This window comes from Bombina bombina, chromosome 2 (genome assembly GCF_027579735.1).
Source record: "Bombina bombina isolate aBomBom1 chromosome 2, aBomBom1.pri, whole genome shotgun sequence".
Lineage (NCBI taxonomy): Eukaryota > Metazoa > Chordata > Amphibia > Anura > Bombinatoridae > Bombina > Bombina bombina.
The window spans coordinates 512,907,857-512,929,072 of NC_069500.1; the positions used below are offsets into that span (position 1 = coordinate 512,907,857).

Genomic DNA, 21,216 nt, shown 5'->3' on the forward strand with positions numbered 1-21,216 from the left:
AAATCATAGGCTCAAATGGAAGAGCCTGCAAAACCCTTAAACACCAACTTAAGATTCCAGGGAGGAGAAATTGGCTGGATCACAGGATAAAAGTGAAAGTCAATCCTAGCGTTTTACAAAAGTTAGGATTGACTATTGAAACAAATAAAGGAGACTTTCATGAAGTATAAGATGCTTCATGTAGAAAGTTCCTTTATTTGTTTCAATCGATCGCCGTTCTTAGCTGCTACAGCAGCCCACGGCTAAAAATAATTTTTGCTGAGAGGTGACATTTCACCTCTTAGCCAATAGCCGTGCTGTGAATCAGTCTTGGCGCCCATGGGAGCCGGATTTACCACACGGCTATTGGCTAAGAGGTGAAAGAAGCTTACAAGCCTGGACCAAAGTCTCAAATCACAGAGTCAGAGAAGCCTCTATGCTTAAGAGCCGTTCAATCTTCAAGACATCAAACTTAGAGATTGGAGTTCCAGATGGAAAAAACGGACCTTGAAACAGAAAGTCTGTTTGTAGAGCAAGAGGCCAAGGAGGGCAACTGGACATATGAACCAAATTATGCAAGGTGAAGCGGGGTCAATCAGGATTACTGACAAGTTCTCTAGCCTTATCTTGAAAATCGCTATGGGAAGAAAGAGAGGAGGAAACAGATAAGCAAACTAGAGCATCCACAAACACTGCCCCAGGTTCCTTGGACCTAGCAAAGTACCTGGGAAGTCTGTCATTTAACAGAGAAGCCATCAGATCTATCTGTGGGAGGCCCCAAAGACCCACAATGTGAATGAACAAATCCTGGTGAAGAGAGACTATTCCCCTGGATGTTAAGACTCATGACTAAGACAATCTGCTTCCCAGTTCACTCAAGAAAAATGAACAGCAGAAAATAGACAAAAAAAATGGCTTCTGTCCATGAGATAATTTGAGACGCTTCAATCTATCCGACAACCCTGATAAATTATATTTAGAACGCAGGGATCTGGAACAGACTGAAACCAAGCCTCCTAAAAAAAAAAAAAAAAAAGCATAACGTGCCCCCTTACCAGAGCCTCTGGATTGGGGGACGCACCTTCATACAGACATGGAAGTAGAGGATTTTTTGGCTCGTTTAGGTCTGTTCCAATTATTACTGGGCCTCCAGGCTGGGCCAGAGGAACCATGCTTCTGAGAGGAGGAATCGATTTCCTGTTTTGTTGTTCTAATGAAAGGAACTAAAACAATTGGAAGCTTTAGATTTACCCTTGGACTGCTTGTCCCGAGGAAGAAAAGCCCCTTAACCTCTAGTAACAGTCGAAAATGCAAATCTGAACCAAAACAAGTGTGCGTACTAAAAAGGCATACAAGCGCCAACATGATGGACACAGACCTGAAAGTTGAAGCTCAGGAAAAGAAAAAAGAAAAAAGCCTCTGAGTGTGTGAAAACCCCATGCATGATGACACGAAGGCCGACACGGTAAAAATTTCAACTAAAATCCTGCGCGCCAAAAAAATAAATATATAAAAGGGGAATATTAGTTAGAAAAAAATTCTGTCCCAAGGATACATATATCAAATATAGAATTACAACTGCCAAACAAGGTTACAGGAGTTTCATATAATAAAAAATATGATAGTTACCAACAGACACTCATCTACTAGTATATAGACAAGTAGACAGCTAAACCAGTACTGAAACATCTGCAGAGGTTATGAAATAGGAGTATATTGTAGATCGATAATTGGAGGTAAAAGACAAGTCCTTGCGACCACTATGAAAGGTTTGTGACAAACTTCCCCATGAGGTGAAAAAGAGAGCCGCTAACTATACCCCATACACTGCCCTCTGACAAACACTGTACTCTGAGGGGAAAGAATCACTGAAGAATCATATGCATGTCAGTGGAGGCAAAGAAAGCTGCCATCGAAGTGAGAGGGAATCTTTGCCCCCTCCTAGTGGTAGGTAATAACTAATTCCCAGGAGTAAGCAATAGAGGCATCTCACTACCTGTATTTAAGAAAAAATGTTGTACACTGTCCCTTTAAAACACATTCAAATATTTTTTGTCATAAATTATAAATCAAGGTACAACTTTACTATTGCAGCAGCATTGCCAACATCACACGTTATTATTCATTAATTCTACAATGTTTCTAATTCCTTTCCTATTGCATCATTAAATGCTTAAAAGGGACATTAAACCCAAACATTTTCTTTCATGATTCAGATAGAGAATACAATTTTTAAAAAGCTTCCAATTTCCTTCTATTATCAAATTTATTTAATTCTCATGTTAGTCTTTGTTGAAGAGATACCTAGGTAAGTAGCAACTTACTACATGACAGGAAATTGTGCTGCCATCTAGTGCTCCTGCTATTGTATAACAATGTTGCAAAATTGCTGCTTATATAGGGGTCGATTTATCAAGCTGCTGAACAAAACGTGTCCCTGTCCGCCGCAGCTCACCTCTAGCGGGCTGAATTCCGCATTGCATAAGAACTGCAATTCTGTGGTCTTCTGCAACACCGCCCCTTGCCCATGCACAGCCAATCACGCATGGGTAGGAGCTGTTAAACCTACCGGTCGGATGAGACCGGGAAGATTGAAATACACCACCCAAGAGGTGGCGAGAGGCCCAGAGACGGAAATTTTTTCACTTTCTGCGAGATTTTTTTTAGTGGAAATTTTTCTGCAGGTCATTTTTAAATAAAATAAAATTGTAAATTTGTCAGTTACACTAAAGCACCAGATCAATTGCAATGTGTTGGTTAACTGGAGAATAAAGCAATATTTAAAGTTGTATAATTTAGTGCAGTAGTGGAAAATTGCATTGCAAATTAGTTGCAGACAAACAAAGGAATTGTAAAATGTCTCAAATTAATTTGTTTCCTTTTCTCTTAGTCTAACATAGAAATGTAGTAATAAAAAGGTGCATTGCTCATACGAACATCTTACATTCAGAGAAAAACAGCTTTGCAGACTTTGAAAAGCTAGGGAACGAGCTTGCAAATTTTTTAGAGCCAGACAACAATCAATGCACTGCTGCTTTGCAGAACTACTGCATATTTGATTATTTTTTTCAAACAGCACTTTGCTCTGGATGCACTGTTAAGGAAAACGTATACAATGCAGCCAGAGAACAGCTCTGTTTAAAAAGAACAGCTTAATATGGAGCAGCACTGAAAAGTTAAAGTGTTAACAGTTCCTGTTCTTTCTGCAGACATGCTACATTTTCTGCAAGGACATCTCAGATCACTCTATGTTCTGCCTTGGGGACGAGAGGTTAGGGAAGCAGCGGTCTGATAAACGCTGCTTGTTAAATACAGACTGCAAGTTCTCTTGTGAGAACCTGCAGTCGTAGGGGGTCGAAGGCTGACGAAAGCCTTTGATAAATCGACCCCATAGTGCTGCAGACACGTGCACACTCTTGATCTGACATTTCTGCTTTTCAACAAAGGATAACAAGAAAACGAAGAAAATTTGATAATAGAAGTCAATTAGAAAGTTGATTAAAATGTTAAAGTCTTATCTAAATCATGAAATAATTTTTTTGAGGTTTTATGCCCCTTTAACAAAATCCACCAAATAAAAGTTAAATAAATTTTGTTTGTCCTAATACTTTATATTACTTCTTCTAATAACTCCTCTAGATGTCAATATAGGATTATTCTCCAAACAATTTTCATATTATGGAGGTGTTTTGTGCAAGGTTTACTTCATGAAGAAAAAAATAATTATTCGCTCTCCTCATCTAATATAATGACATAACAAAGAAATCTGTGTTACTGTTAAAGAGACCGTAAAGTCAAAATTAAAAAAAAAACTTTCATGATTCAGATACAGCATGTAATTTTTAACAACTTCCCAATATACTTCTATCAGCTCATTTTCTTTATTCTCGTTGTATCCTTTGATGAAAAGCATACCTAGGAAGGATCAGTCAGGAGCAGCAATTCACCAACAGGGGCTGATTCGTGACTGTACATACATGACTCTTATCATTGACTCATCTGTATTCAGCTAGCTCCCATTAGTGCTTTGGTGTGCCATCAAACTGAGCCGATACCAAGATAAGGAAGCAAAATTTGACAATAGAAGTAAATTGGAAGGATGTTAAAAATTGTATGTTCTGAATTATGAAAGAAAAGAGATTTGGGTTTCATGTCCATTTAAAAATTGTATTTTAAGGCACCAAAGTAATATCTCTCATAAGATTAAGACACATTTGGTGAAGTCACAACCACTAAAGTAAAAATGCAAATAGAGACTCACCTGGCGTCCACTCCTCCAAGTACTTTCATAGCCTGGTTTCCAATCACCTCTTGCTTCAGATAGTAAAGCATACGGACCCGCAGTAATACCCTAAAAGAACAACATAAACTGAGAATAAGAATCCGAGTTAGACACAGAATATAACGCGCCAGAGGTGGTTTATCAATATGAAAATATTTGTGCTCCAACAGAAAGCAGAGATAAAATGGTAACTTGTAGTGCTACACACTAGCTAATTATGGCAGAACAAGCTATTAAAATTTGAGCATAAACAATTGGTAATCCTTTTCCAATTTCCCTCCATATTCAAGTTTGTTAATCCCACTTCTTACTTGTTGCACTGATGTTTCAGATGTTTCTTGTAACCATCATCCTGGAACAGAGTGTCTGGGTTATACTTGCGGATCCAGTCAGCCTTGTGTATATCAAAGCTACTTTGAGATTTCACTTTTTTCCCTTTGCGTCCTCTGGGGACAGGGATTGATAATCCTTTAATAAAAAAATATCAATATAAGGTCAATATTAACATGTCTCTAAGGACCCCCCATAACTTAGCATATTGTAAATCCAAAATTGCATCAGCCCACACAATGATCAAAAGTTAATTACCTGAGTGGTTCTGTAGCTGTTTTATTTTGCCATTTTCAGCTGGGGTAATGAGGTCCCAGATGAAGCTCTTTATATTCTCATCACCTCGGTAATGCAACAGACAATACACTAGGATAGCTCTACAGATCCTCTCTACATCCCTTTCAGTCATCCCTCTCTTGAAACGCCCATGAGAAATGATCTCTTTCCAGCGTCCCCAGCCATACACCAGCAGATGTTTTTCCACACGGAAGCAATCTGTGCGCCCATAGCCATGTTTTCTATCTAGCCGCCGGGAACGAGGTCGGTCATCATCATCACTCTCCAGGTCAGAAAACTCCACCATATCATCATCTTTGTTGCTGAAATGACGTGTTTGCTTTCGTATACGAGGGGTGTCTATCACTAGTGTATTCTGTGAATGATGGCAAGAACACAATATACAGGTGGATTTAATAGTAGACAGTAGAAGGCAGTAAAATGAAAATATTAAGAAGAAATTCAAACCATCTGTTCCACTTATCAATAGGAAAGCCAAAACCTTTAAGCCCTTGCAAACTAGGACTCCACAGTAAGTTTCCATATAATTAAATGACCTACTAAAAGCTATAAGCAACCAACCAGGGAAGTCTAATGGCTGTGACACACTGCAAGCGATGCAGCGCGAGGCGATGCAGCTGCTTCGCACCGCATCGCTTCTAAAGTTCAATTATTTCATCTCTGAGCGCTCAGCTACGAGACCTGACGCAGCAGAGTGCTCAGAGATGAAAAGGCAGGACACAATGAGCGCGCACAGCTGCATCTACACGCTGCGCACCGCTCCGCTTGCAGTGTGTCACAGCCTTAAATCAGGGCTTGACAAATCAAGCGGTGCAGCTGGATGCTTTATAGGCTGCTTGTTCTGGGAACTACATTTCCCATAATGCCGCCCACACATGGTGATGCTGCAGCACCGCCCCGATGTTTTCCATATCCCCTGCCAGCTACATCTCCGCCCCGTTCTTTATCTGAAAGGCTCCGGCACCTAGTTTATTTTTTCCTAAGAGACTGCCCCATATCTTAGTGATAGGGAGAGGGTAATTATCAGGTACTTAAAAACTGTTGTATGCACTATTTTTTTTGTTTTGTTTTTTATTTATTTGTTATAGCATTAGTGATCTAATTTTCTTTTAATTTGCATATCTTGTATAAAATAGATGTGACAGGAATCTTTCTACATATTTGCAGTCCTGTTGTTGAGACCTTTGAGGACGGCAGAGAGTACTATGGGGTTAACTGTCTGCTGCTGTAGGCATGCTGTCTTATTGCCCTCAGTGCAGAAAGGAGAAGCGTTGAAGACTGCTACCTGCAATAAATTGGTAGTTGTCCATGCAGCAGTGAATCTGATGTGATCTAATAATGCCGCAAGCTGCTCAAAGCTAAAATGTATAGTGTTTTTAACAGGTAAGGTAATTCTGTTTCTAAGGATTCTCAATAATTTTATGGTGGTATTTAATACAATATTGGTGTGGTCTCTGGTTCATTTTTAGAAATGTCCACAAAATGCCCCATAAAAACAAATGTCATTTTATTAAAAATTAAAAAGATAGCAGCATTAATATTCACGGGTGTGGGGTGTTAAAAGAAAGAAGAAAAAAAACGGCACTGAAAAGTCTATGGGAACTGTGTGTTCCCAGTAAATATATATATATATATATATATATATATATATATATATATATACATACACACACACATATTAACACATAAATATATATGTACTATATATTAATATAGATTTACTCTTTATTGCCAGCGCTGCACTTCACTGCGCAAGGTTCTCATGCCGTGCCTCACGGCATTAGAACGAGGATTCCATAGGAGCCTATGGAAGCACACTCTTGTGAGCTCATTGTTTGCCAGCAATGCCAACGTGAGCTTATGTTCGCATTGCTGACAACTTGTAATACCAACGCACATTAGCATGCGTTGGTATCACTGAGTGGAGCACTAATATCGCTTTCACTTGTAATCTGGCCCTTGGCCTTTTACAGAGGAAACTGAGATCCAGTCTTGAAAGACCAAGCAAGTCTCCTCTGAAAAGAATAAAAAAAAAACACAAAAAACACAAAAAAAAAACAAACACTCATATAGCCAATCTTTAAGCCTTCATTTTTTTTATTTTTTTTTTATTTAAAATGTATTTATTATTTTTGGTAGGGAAAAAGAAAAAAAAAAACATCCACTGACACGGAGATGCAAAAGCTACAATGCCACCTCTAATGGTTTTCTAGTGGTATAATGGGAAATTGTACTATGTACTCACTTTACTATTTAGAAGGTCCAGGTCCAAATCTGCTTTCTTGGCCCACTTCTGCCAGAAGTTGGGATCATCCAGTGATATGTCTGTTCTATTCTCAGAAGCAACAAAACTTGCCTGATTTAGAAGAAAAGATAAGAACTTTAGGGAATATAGTAACTTACATCACCTTCCAAAAAAACAAAACAGACATCCACAAACATAAAAACACACAAGACCACATTTATAAATAACAACTTCAATATTTAAGCAAATAACAAAACTAGGGTGAATTTAAAATCCTTGTATATAAAAATAAAATAGAAAAGCCTTTAGTAGTCAGTGTAAAATTGACAGTAATGTTATGAAAGGCACACAACATGGGGTCAGACCTTTGAGAAGGTTGATCCCTTTCCCTCAGACTCTATTGTGATTGTTGTAGCGCGCCTCTGGAGGATCTGGTCAATATCTTCTTCACAGAACTTAGAGCCCTCATCATCCTCATCCATGATTGCTGCATAGGCTCCTTTTCTCAACAGATCTTCAATTTCCTTCTTTGTGAACTGCTGGATGGGCTGATAAATAGAACATATTTATAATATCAGACTCCAAATGTATCAGAACTTGTGCACCACACTGTTCTGCTTTCCACTGCATGTACTTTTAAATAAAGAAGTTAGTATAAAGGTTTTTGATAGATTCGTATCTGTCAGGACATGCAATTATCACGTTATGTTTACTAGCTCCATAATTATTGCCAAGATCACCACACAGTTTTAAGTTTCAATATTATCTTTCACACTTCTTTCCGCTTAAGCCTCTCCACCTCTACATCATTTACCCTTACCCCACTAAGATGATTTTCACGGCCGCTCATAGACTGGAGCACAGCTTTGTCAAGGCCAAGTTTCAGACTGGCTTTGTCAAACATTTCTCTTTCATAAGAGTTACGAGTAATTAGGCGGTAAATTTTCACAGCTTTGCTTTGTCCTATGCGATGACAACGAGCCTGTGCCTGAGAAAGTTTTTTGAAAGAAAAAAATAAATAAAAAAAGATGGAAAAATAAAGTTGCAACATGCAGAGAAAAAAAGAAAACCATATAATGCATAGATGGGTATGAAAATAGGAACTGGGCAAGTAGAAATAGAGCAGTGTAAAAATAAAGAAAACATAAGGATACACTTACTCAGGATAAATCACAGAATTGAAAATAACATGAAAGCAGAGCTGATACCTGCAGATCATTCTGAGGATTCCAGTCGGAGTCAAAAATGATACAGGTGTCAGCAGCTGTTAGGTTGATTCCAAGCCCACCCGCTCGTGTACACAGAAGAAACACAAAACGATCAGAGTCTGGTCGACTAAAACGATCAATTGCTGCTTGACGCATATTACCACGAACTCTGCCATCTATTCGCTCATACAAGTATCTGATACAACATAAAAAAAAATTCACCCACTTATTTTTCAAACATCAAGAAATGCAGAAGAGGATTTCCAATTAACAAAATTAAAAAAAAAAAAAAAGTACTAAATACTACATGTAGAAAATATAATTACTACAAACATTTTTAATAAACTTCAAAAAGAATTTATATATAGATATGCCAATCAAACTATATATATATATAAAAAAAAGTTATTGTTAATAGAAAACAAATTATCTAAGCCAAATTTTTAAATTTGGAGTTTTTCTCATTTTGGTTATTTGGTCTCACCTCCTTTGAATGAGATAGTCTTCTAAGATGTCTAGACATCGCACCATCTGGGAGAAGATAAGAACCTTGTGGCCTCCAGCTTTCAGCTTAGGCAACAGTTTATCAATAAGCACCAGTTTACCAGAGGAGCGAACCATAGCCTGCAGGTGGAAGTCAAAAGGGACCACAGGGGTTGCCTCTCGGAAATCTGACAGGATTTTCTCTTCGGCTCCTGGGCCACATGGGGGGAAAAGTTAACTTTAAATATGTCATTCTCTCAAAATATGAGGTTTAAATAAATAAGGTCAAACATTTCTAGATACAGAATAACCTCAAACATTAATGGCTGGATAACCAAAAGTAAAAGCAGTGCACACTAAGAAAAGCAAAAAACAAAACAAAACCCACTGCAAATAAATGGTTACCGGTGATCAGGTAGGGGTGATTGCAGCACTTGCGTAATTCCATCATGGTGTTTAGCAAGTTAGGGGTGTTGGACTGGCTAGCTCCTTTTGTCAGGAATGAGAAGTTCTTCTCTAAAATGGCTCGGTAATACTTCTTCTGAATGTTGGTTAGTTCCACCTCAATAATAGTCTCCTGTTTTGGGGCCAAATTCTTCTCCACATCTTCTTTCAATCTTCTGAGCATCATGGGCTTTAGAATTGCTTGCAATTTCTGCACCTGAAGGAGAAAAGCCAAGGCAACAGAGAGTAATCAGAGGCAAATCCACATGTCCTAGATTAAAGGGACAGTCTAGTAAAAAGAAAATGTATGCTTATCTGATAAATTTGTTTCTTTTTAGACATGATGAGTCCACAGATTTCATCCTTACTTGTGGAATTACACCTCCTGGTCAGCAGGAGGAGGCAAAGAGCACCACAGCAGAGCTGTTATATAGCTCCTCCCCTCCCTCCCACTCTAGTCATTCGACTGAAGTTAGGAAGAGAAATGAAAAGCCATGGGGCAGAGGTGTCTGAAGTTTACAAAAAATAACAACCTGTCTTAAAATAACAGGGCGGGCCGTGGACTCATCGTGTCTAAAAAGAAACAAATTTATCAGGTAAGCATAAATTTTCTTTTCTTTTTAAAGACACGATGAGTCCACGGATTTCATCCTTACTTGTGGAATACAATACCAAAGCTATAGTACACGGATGATAAGGGAGGGACAAGACAGGAACCTAAATGGAAGGCACCACTGCTTGAAGAACCTTTCTCCCAAAAACAGCCTCAGTCGAGGCAAAAGTATCAAATTAGTAAAATTTAGAAAAAGTATGAAGAGAGGACCAAGTTGCAGCCTTGCAAATCTGTTCTACAGAAGCCTGATTAATGTTCCTGTCAGAAACAACCTTAGGAAGAAAACCAAGTTTAGTACGTAAAACTACCTTATCCGAATGAAAAATAAGGTAAGGAGAATTATATTGTAATGCCGAAAGCTCAGACACTCTTCGAGCTGAAGAAATGGCAACAAGAAACATATATTAAGCGGTTATCTTGGAAAGTTCTAAGGAATGCATAGGATAAAATGGAGCCCCTTGAAGAACTTTTAAAACTAAAATTAAGACTCCATGGAGGAGCAATTGGTTTAAACACAGGCCTGGTCCTGACAAAAAGACTGAACATCTTGGACATCTGCTAGACGCTTGTGTAACAAAATAGATAAGGCAGAGATCTGACCCTTTAGGGAACTCTCCGATAAACCCTTTTCCAATCCTTCTTGGAGAAAAGATAAAATTCTGGGAATCCTAACTCTACTCCATGAGTAACCCTTGGATTCACACCAATAAAGATATTTACACCAAATCTTATGGTAAATTTTTCTAGTTACGGTTTACGCGCTTGAATTAAGGTTTCTATAACCGAATCAGAAAAACCCCGCTTGTATAAAATTAAGCGTTCAATCTCCAAGCAGTCAGCTTCAGAGAAGTCAGATTTGGGTGACGGAATCATCCTTGAATGAGAAGGTCCTTCCTCAAAAGGAAGTCTCCAAGGTGGCAGAGATGACATGTCCACCAGATCAGCATACCAAATCCTGTGAGGCCACGCAGGAGCTATGAGGATCACTGATGCCTTCTCCTGTTTGATTCGAGCAATAACCCGAGGAAGGAGAGCAAACGGGGTGAATAGATATGCTAGGCTGAAGGACCAAGGAACTGCCAAAGCATCTATCATTTCCGCCTGAGGGTCCCTGGACCTGGACCCGTATCTCGGGAGCTTGGCATTCTGATGAGATGCCATGAGATTTAACTCCGACCGACCCCACTTGAGAATCAGATTGGAGAACACTTCCGGATGGAGTTCCCACTCCCCCGGATGAAAAGTCTGTCTGCTCAGAAAATCCGCCTCCCAGCTGTCCACCCCTGGGATGTGTATCGCTGATAGATGGCAAGAATGTGCCTCCGCCCACCAGATTATCTTGGCTACCTCGGTCATCGCTAAGGAACTCCTCGTTCCTCCCTGATGATTGATGTAAGTCATTGTCGTTATGTTATCCGTCTGGAATCTGATGAACTGAAGCCAACTGAGGCCAGGTCAGAAGAGCCTTGAAAATCGCTCTCAGTTCCAGGATGTTTATAGGAAGAACAGACTCCGCCTGAGTCCACCATCCCTGAGCGTTTAGGGAACCCCAGACAGCTCCCCACCCTAGAAGGTTGGCATCTGTTGTCACAATCACCCAAGATGGTCTGCGAAAGCACATTCCCTGGGATAGATGATCCAGAGACAACCACCATTGCTTGTTGACAAGATGGTGCCTGGATTAGAATATCATCCAGATAAGGCGCCACCGCAATACCCTGCGGTCTTAGAACCGCCAGCAGAGACCCCAGAACCTTTGTGAAAATTCTGGGTGCCGTTGCCAGCCCAAAAGGAAGAGCCACGAACTGGAAATGTTTGTCCAGAAAGGCGAACCTTAGGAACTTGTGATGATCTCTGTGAATAGGAACATGTAGATATGCATCCTTTAAGTCCAGTCATAAATTGACCCTCCTGGATCAATGGAAGAATGGAACGAATAGTCTCCATCTTGAAAGATGGAACTCTCAGAAACTTGTTCAGACTCTTTAAGTCCAGGATAGGTCTAAAAGTTCCCTCCTTTTTGGGAACTACAAATAGATTGGAATAAAAACCCTGCCCGTGTTCCTGTACAGGAACGGGACAAATTACTTCCATGAAGGAGAGGTCTCTTACACAATGTAAGAACGCCTCTCTTTATCTGGTCTGCAGATAATCTTGAAAGAAGAAGCCTTCCCCGGGGAGGATCATTTCTGAACTCCAGTTTGTATCCCTGAGATACTATCTCTATAGCCCAGGGATCTTGAACATACCGCACCCAAGCCTGAATGAAGAAGGAAAGTCTGCCCCATACCAGATCCGGTCCCGGATCAGGGGCAAACCCTTCATGCTGACTTGGAATCAGCAGAGGGTTTCTTGGATTGTTTACCTTTGTTCCAAGAGTGGTTGGGTTTCCAAGTTGACTTGGATTGCGAATAGGATCCTTCCTGTTTAGAGGAAGAAGAGAAAGAGTTTCCCTTGAAATTTCGAAAGGAACGAAAATTACTCTGTCGTCCCTTTTGCTTATTTCTTTTGTCTTGAGGAAGGAAATGACCCTTGCCTCCCGTGATGTCGAAAATAATTTCCTTCAATCCAGGCCCAAACAAGGTCTTTCCCCTGTAGGGAATTGCCAGGAGCTTAGATTTGGATGATACATCCGCAGACCAAGGCTTCAATCATAAGGCTCTGCGGGCTAGAATAGAAAAACCTGAACTTTTAGCTGCCAATTTAGTAATTTGCAGGGAAGCATCTGTTATGAAAGAGTTTGCTAATTTCAGAGCTTTAATCCGATCCTGGATTTCTTCTAAGGAAGTCTCAGTCTTAAGAGATTCCGCAAGAGCAGCAAACCAATAAGCTACCGCACTGGTGACCGTAACAATGCATGCGGCAGGTTGCAATAGCAGACCCTGGTGAACATAGATCTTTTTCAGTAGACCCTCCAACTTCTTATCCATGGGGTCCTTGAAAGCACAACTATCCTCAATAGGAATAGTAGTTCGTTTGGCCAAGGTGGAAATAGCCCCCTCCACCTTAGGAACCGATTGCCAAGTTTCCCTGACAGCATCAGCTATAGGGAACATCTTCTTGAAAATAGGAGAAGGAGAGAAGGGAATACCTGGTCTCTCTCCCATTCCTTAGAAATAATCTCTGAAGTTCGCTTGGGAACTGGAAAAACCTCTGAGTAAGAAGGAACTTCTAAGTATCTGTCTAACTTACTCAATTTCTCAGGAACGACCACTACCGTGGAATCACAGTTGTCCAAAATCACTAAAACCTCCCTGAGTAACAGGTGGAGGTGTTCTAATTTAAACCTGAAAGAAACAACGTCTGAATCAGTCAAAGGTAAGGAACTCCCTGAGTCTGAAATGTCACCTTCCGATAGAACCTCCATACCCTCCATCTCCGATCCCTGGGAGGGTACGTCCGAGGTTGCCACCCTAGCATCAGTAACTTCATTGACCACATAGTTGTCCTTCCTTTTACGTTTGCCTTGAAGCATAGGAAAGGCAGTTAACAGCTCAGAAAGAGTAGAAGACATAACTGCAGCTAAGTTCCTTAACTTAACTGCAGCAGAAACTTGAGACGAAGTACAGGACACTGCTTGGGTGGGCGTTAAGGGTTGGGAAGCTTGGGGAGAAAGCTCCGGCATACTCTGCCTCTCATCGTTAGACTCCTGAGGCATCTGCCATAGACAATTTTTTATCATGAAAAAAATTCTTTATAGCTTAGAGCCCCCTCAACACATGAGGGACAAAGAGGAACAGGAGGTCCATACTATAGAACAGGCAAGAAAATGAAATAAATAAAAAATTAGAAATTGTAAATTGGCCTCTTAATTTATACTGGCCCTTTAAATTTACAACTCAGAACTCTTACTAAATGAGAGAAAGAGTGATGCCAAATAATTACTAATGTTAGAAATAATACTGTGCCTTTAAGTAATAAATGCAGCTATTTTACTGTGTTGAGCAAGATAACACTGTGCCTTTAAGTGTTAAATGCAGCTATTTTACTTTGCTGAGCACCTCTCCGCCTCAACAGCTAGGCTGAGGCGCCTACCTGCCGACCAGTCTCCAGACCGCTTTCAGCATTGTCTCAGGTCAGGCTTCAGGGCGCTAGCAACCGCTTGCTTTGCTAACCATGCGGTTTTAGCGCAATGCCCAATGTCCTGCAAGATTAAGCAGCAGAGATGTCCCTTTACAAGACCGGAACTACACAGCGTCTAGAAAAGTCTAAAGCGCGCAAATAGAAGCCCCGTCCATTATGGGCGTCAATCTATACACAGCCCTTACCAGGTAATTTAGAAATAAAAATGACCGATAATGCCCAGCATCTTAGTCCTAGCCCAGTGCCTGTACCTATGCTGTCACCATAGGAAACCCCTTCCATACATGAAGAGCCTCTATTCCCAGGGAAATTAATGTAACAAACGTACAAGTGAAGAGTCCACTCTGAGTCTAATGTAAATGTGCCCCAGAATAATAAGAAACTGCACTTACCTTACAGCTGTCTGACAGCAAGACAGCTCCAACAGGTTTAGGAGGTCCACTCCCTCCCATAGCTCTGTGGAAACAGATAGGACCTGAGTTAGCTATTGCTTAGGCCATCATGAGAAGGGCAGAATAACAATATGGGAGGTGCAGTGAGAATTATGTCCCACCAGTTCCCATTGCTCTAAAGCCACCAAAAGCTCTACTGTAGAGACTGATATGGACTACGGCTACACCCCAGACAAAACAGCACACTCTGGCACTGCTTTAAAAATAAAAAAAAAAACTCTTGATTGAAGCATCAAAAACTAACACCTCACTTTGCCATCTCCTATCACTAACAATCAGTGCTCACTCCTAGGTAACTTCACGTGCGTGAGCTCAATATTATCTATATAAAACACACGAACCAACACCCTCTAGTGGTGAAAAACTGTCAAAATGCTTTCAGATTAGAGACGGCCTTCAAGGTTTAAGAAATTAGCATTTGAACCTCCTAGGTTTAGCAATCAACTAAGAATACCAAGAGAATAAAGCAAAATTGGTGATGAACGTAAATTGGAAAATTGTTTAAAATTACATGCCCTATCTGAATCATGAAAGTTTATTTTGGACTAGACTGTCCCTTTAAGGCTTAGTCCATGGGAAAAGGTGGTGATGTGCCATGAGGAAGCATGACCTGACTAGAATAGCAGTTGATGAACTGTGTGTGAGTTCCCAATAATATGATAAAAGGTGAAAAGCAGGATTAAAAAAGCGTAGCTGGATAAAGCAAAAATTTTAATTTCATATTGTTTGTATAAAAAGGATCTTGCAGATTGAAGTGTATATTGACAAAAAACAGGTCTGAAAAAAGTAAAGAAGTCACTGGAGATATTTTTAAATAGATGCAGCTAAAGAAGAATGGTTATTTACAATTATGCTTTCTGTGGTTATGATTATGAAATTGATAATATGGAAGACAAAGAAGCACCGACAACAAGCAATGCAGCTGATAAGGGGGTGATTAATGAAGCACAGTTGGTGGGAAAGATAAAAAAATGGAAGCAGCAACAGTAACAGGGCAGTAGAAAAGAATGAATATGAAAGTCTGTAGCATCTTACACAAGAGAGTGAAAAATAATGGAAATAATCAGATCTAGATTAACTTTAGTTATGAGACTTGTATATCTTTACTCATTTACCTGTTCCTCTGTCTTCAGGTCCCCAAAGTCCTTGAGGAACTCTGCTTCAGATGAAAACTGGGAGGGCTCCAGAAAATGTAGCAGGCTGAATAGTTCTTCCACTGTATTCTGCAAGGGAGTACCAGTCAGGAGAACTTTGTGTTCCTGTAAAAAACATAATTTATGTAAGAACTTACCTGATAAATTCATTTCTTTCATATTAGCAAGAGTCCATGAGCTAGTGACGTATGGGATATACATTCCTACCAGGAGGGGCAAAGTTTCCCAAACCTCAAAATGCCTATAAATACACCCCTCACCACACCCACAATTCAGTTTAACGAATAGCCAAGAAGTGGGGTGATAAAAAAGTGCGAAAGCATATAAAATAAGGAATTGGAATAATTGTGCTTTATACAAAATCATAACCACCACAAAAAAAGGGCGGGCCTCATGGACTCTTGCTAATATGAAAGAAATGAATTTATCAGGTAAGTTCTTACATAAATTATGTTTTCTTTCATGTAATTAGCAAGAGTCCATGAGCTAGTGACGTATGGGATAATGATTACCCAAGATGTGGATCTTTCCACACAAGAGTCACTAGAGAGGGAGGCATAAAATAAAGACAGCCAATTCCTGCTGAAAATAATCCACACCCAAAATAAAGTTTAATGAAAAACATAAGCAGAAGATTCAAACTGAAACCGCTGCCTGAAGTACTTTTCTACCAAAAACTGCTTCAGAAGAAGAAAATACATAAAAAAAAAGTATGCAAAGAGGACCAAGTTGCTGCTTTGCAAATCTGATCAACCGAAGCATCATTCCTAAACGCCCAGGAAGTAGAAACTGACCTAGTAGAATGAGCTGTAATCCTCTGAGGCGGAGTTTTACCCGACTCAACATAGGCAAGATGAATTAAAGATTTCAACCAAGATGCCAAAGAAATGGCAGAAGCTTTCTGGCCTTTTCTAGCACCGGAAAAAATAACAAATAGACTAGAAGTCTTACGGAAAGACTTAGTAGCTTCAACATAATATTTCAAAGCTCTAACTACATCCAAAGAATGCAACGATTTCTCCTTAGAATTCTTAGGATTAGGACATAATGAAGGAACCACAATTTCTCTACTAATGTTGTTGGAATTCACAACTTTAGGTAAAAATTCAAAAGAAGTTCGCAACACCGCCTTATCCTGATGAAAAATCAGAAAAGGAGACTCACAAGAAAGAGCAGATAATTCAGAAACTCTTCTGGCAGAAGAGATGGCCAAAAGGAACAAAACTTTCCAAGAAAGTAATTTAATGTCCAATGAATGCATAGGTTCAAACGGAGGAGCTTGAAGAGCTCCCAGAACCAAATTCAAACTCCAAGGAGGAGAAATTGACTTAATGACAGGTTTTATACGAACCAAAGCTTGTACAAAACAATGAATATCAGGAAGATTAGCAATCTTTCTGTGAAAAAGAACAGAAAGAGCAGAGATTTGACCTTTCAAGGAACTTGCGGACAAACCCTTATCTAAATCATCCTGAAGAAACTGTAAAATTCTCGGTATTCTAAAAGAATGCCAAGAAAAATGATGAGAAAGACACCAAGAAATATAAGTCTTCCAGACTCTATAATATATCTCTCTAGATACAGATTTACGAGCCTGTAACATAGTATTAATCACAGAGTCAGAGAAACCTCTTTGACCAAGAATTAAGCGTTCAATCTCCATACCTTTAAATTTAAGGATTTCAGATCCTGATGGAAAAAAGGACCTTGTGACAGAAGGTCTGGTCTTAACGGAAGAGTCCACGGTTGGCAAGAGGCCATCCGGACAAGATCCGCATACCAAAACCTGTGAGGCCATGCCGGAGCTACCAGCAGAACAAACGAGCATTCCTTCAGAATCTTGGAGATTACTCTTGGAAGAAGAACTAGAGGCGGAAAGATATAAGCAGGATGATACTTCCAAGGAAGTGATAATGCATCCACTGCCTCCGCCTGAGGATCCCGGGATCTGGACAGATACCTGGGAAGTTTCTTGTTTAGATGAGACGCCATCAGATCTATTTCTGGAAGTTCCCACATTTGAACAATCTGAAGAAATACCTCTGGGTGAAGAGACCATTCGCCCGGATGCAACGTTTGGCGACTGAGATAATCCGCTTCCCAATTGTCTATACGTGGGATATGAACCGCAGAGATTAAACAGGAGCTGGATTCCGCCCAAACCAAAATTCGAGATACTTCTTTCATAGCCAGAGGACTGTGAGTCCCTCCTTGATGATTGATGTATGCCACAGTTGTGACATTGTCTGTCTGAAAACAAATGAACGATTCTCTCTTCAGAAGAGGCCAAAACTGAAGAGCTCTGAAAATTGCACGGAGTTCCAAAATATTGATCGGTAATCTCACCTCCTGAGATTCCCAAACTCCATGTGCCGTCAGAGATCCCCACACAGCTCCCCAACCTGTGAGACTTGCATCTGTTGAAATTACAGTCCAGGTCGGAAGCACAAAAGAAGCCACCTGAATTAAACGATGGTGATCTGTCCACCACGTTAGAGAGTGTCGAACAATCGTTTTTAAAGATATTAATTGAGATATCTTTGTGTAATCCTTGCACCATTGATTCAGCATACAGAGCTGAAGAGGTCGCATGTGAAAACGAGCAAAGGGGATCGCGTCCGATGCAGCAGTCATAAGACCTAGAATTTCCATGCATAAGGCTACCGAAGGGAATGATTGTGACTGAAGGTTTCGACAAGCTGAAATCAATTTTAGACGTCTCTTGTCTGTTAAAGACAGAGTCATGGACACTGAATCTATCTGGAAACCCAGAAAAGTTACCCTTGTCTGAGGAATCAATGAACTTTTTGGTAAATTGATCCTCCAACCATGATCTTGAAGAAACAACACAAGTGGATTCGTATGAAATTCTGCTAAATGTAAAGACTGAGCAAGTACCAAGATATCGTCCAAATAAGGAAATACCACAATACCCTGTTCTCTGATTACAGACAGAAGGGCACCGAGAACCTTTGTAAAAATTCTTGGAGCTGTAGCTAGGCCAAACGGCAGAGCCACAAACTGGTAATGCTTGTCCAGAAAAGAGAATCTCAGGAACTGATAATGATCTGGATGAATCGGAATATGCAGATATGCATCCTGTAAATCTATTGTGGACATATAATGCCCTTGCTGAACAAAAGGCAAGATAGTCCTTACAGTTACCATCTTGAACGTTGGTATCCTTACATAACGATTCAATATTTTTAGATCCAGAACTGGTCTGAAGGAATTCTCCTTCTTTGGTACAATGAAGAGATTTGAATAAAACCCCATCCCCTGTTCCGGAACTGGAACTGGCATAATTACTCCAGCCAACTCTAGATCTGAAACACAATTCAGAAATGCTTGAGCTTTCACTGGATTTACTGGGACACGGGAAAGAAAAAATCTCTTTGCAGGAGGTCTCATCTTGAAACCAATTCTGTACCCTTCTGAAACAATGTTCTGAATCCAAAGATTGTGAACAGAATTGATCCAAATTTCTTTGAAAAAACGTAACCTGCCCCCTACCAGCTGAGCTGGAATGAGGGCCGCACCTTCATGTGGACTTAGAAGCAGGCTTTGCCTTTCTAGCAGGCTTGGATTTATTCCAGACCGGAGATGGTTTCCAAACTGAAACTGCTTCTGAGGATGAAGGATTAGGCTTTTGTTCTTTGTTGAAACGAAAGGAACGAAAACGATTATTAGCCCTGTTTTTACCCTTAGATTTTTTATCCTGTGGTAAAAAAGTTCCTTTCCCACCAGTAACAGTTGAGATAATAGAATCCAACTGAGAACCAAATAATTTGTTACCCTGGAAAGAAATGGAAAGTAGAGTTGATTTAGAAGCCATATCAGCATTCCAAGTCTTAAGCCATAAAGCTCTTCTAGCTAAAATAGCTAGAGACATAAACCTGACATCAACTCTGATAATATCAAAAATGGCATCACAGATAAAATTATTAGCATGCTGAAGAAGAAGAATAATATGAGAATCATGATCTGTTACTTGTTGCGCTAAAGTTTCCAACCAAAAAGTTGAAGCTGCAGCAACATCAGCCAATGATATAGCAGGTCTAAGAAGATTACCTGAACACAGATAAGCTTTTCTTAGAAAGGATTCAATTTTCCTATCTAAAGGATCCTTAAACGAAGTACCATCTGACGTAGGAATAGTAGTACGTTTAGCAAGGGTAGAAATAGCCCCATCAACTTTAGGGATTTTGTCCCAAAATTCTAATCTGTCAGACGGCACAGGATATAATTGCTTAAAACGTTTAGGAGTAAATGAATTACCCAATTTATCCCATTCTTTGGAAATTACTGCAGAAATAGCATTAGGAACAGGAAAAACTTCTGGAATAACCACAGGAGATTTAAATACCTTATCTAAACGTTTAGAATTAGTATCAAGAGGACCAGAATCCTCTATTTCTAAAGCAATTAGTACTTCTTTAAGTAAAGAACGAATAAATTCCATTTTAAATAAATATGAAGATTTATCAGCATCAATCTCTGAGACAGAATCCTCTGAACCAGAAGAGTCATCAGAATCAGAATGATGATGTTCATTTAAAAATTCATCTGTAGGGAGAGAAGTTTTAAAAGGTTTTTTACGTTTACTAGAAGGAGAAATAACAGACATAGCCTTCTTTATGGATTCAGAAACAAAATCTCTTATGTTATCAGGAACATTCTGCACCTTAGATGTTGAAGGAACTGCAACAGGCAATGGTACTTTACTAAAGGAAATATTATCTGCATTAACAAGTTTGTCATGACAATTAATACAAACAACAGCCGGAGGAATAGCTACCAAAAGTTTACAGCAGATACACTTAGCTTTGGTAGATCCAGCACTAGACAGCGATTTTCCTGTAGTATCTTCTGACTCAGATGCAACGTGAGACATCTTGCAATATGTAAGAGAAAAAACAATATATAAAGCAAAATTGATCAAATTCCTTAAATGACAGTTTCAGGAATGGGAAAAAATGCCAAAGAACAAGCTTCTAGCAACCAGAAGCAATGAAAAAATGAGACTGAAATAATGTGGAGACAAAAGCGACGCCCATATTTTTTAGCGCCAAATCAGACGCCCACATTATTTGGCGCCTAAATGCTTTTGGCGCCAAAAATGACGCCACATCCGGAACGCCGACATTTTTGGCGCAAAATAACGTCAAAAAATGACGCAACTTCCGGCGACACGTATGACGCCGGAAACGGAAAAGAATTTTTTGCGCCAAAAAAGTCTGCGCCAAGAATGACGCAATAAAATGAAGCATTTCAGCCCCCGCGAGCCTAACAGCCCACAGGGAAAAAAGAGTCAAATTTTTGAAGGTAAGAAAAAAATGATTAATTCAAGTGCATTATCCCAAATATGAAACTGACTGTCTGAAAAATAAGGAATGTTGAACATTCTGAGTCAAGGCAAATAAATGTTTGAATACATATATTTAGAACTTTATAAACAAAGTGCCCAACCATAGCTTAGAGTGTCACAGAAAATAAGATTTACTTACCCCAGGACACTCATCTACATGTTTGTAGAAAGCCAAACCAGTACTGAAACGAGAATCAGCAGAGGTAATGGTATATATAAGAGTATATCGTCGATCTGAAAAGGGAGGTAAGAGATGAATCTCTACGACCGATAACAGA

General features: G+C 39.7%; 1 protein-coding gene across 3 annotated transcripts in view; it reads right to left on the minus strand.

Moving 5' to 3' along the window:
• The window catches only part of CHD8 (chromodomain helicase DNA binding protein 8), a 279,870-nt gene that overhangs the window by 218,703 nt on the left and 39,951 nt on the right, over positions 1-21,216 (minus strand). For all 3 annotated transcript variants that reach the window (XM_053702279.1, XM_053702277.1, XM_053702278.1), the window contains exons 15-24: positions 15,532-15,675; positions 9,230-9,485; positions 8,826-9,036; positions 8,342-8,537; positions 7,954-8,121; positions 7,499-7,681; positions 7,134-7,244; positions 4,850-5,243; positions 4,573-4,729; positions 4,241-4,330 (exon numbers count right to left, since the gene is read on the minus strand). In XM_053702279.1, coding sequence (XP_053558254.1) covers positions 4,241-4,330; positions 4,573-4,729; positions 4,850-5,243; positions 7,134-7,244; positions 7,499-7,681; positions 7,954-8,121; positions 8,342-8,537; positions 8,826-9,036; positions 9,230-9,485; positions 15,532-15,675 — 1,910 coding nt within the window. The remainder of the gene's footprint in view (positions 1-4,240; positions 4,331-4,572; positions 4,730-4,849; positions 5,244-7,133; positions 7,245-7,498; positions 7,682-7,953; positions 8,122-8,341; positions 8,538-8,825; positions 9,037-9,229; positions 9,486-15,531; positions 15,676-21,216) is intronic.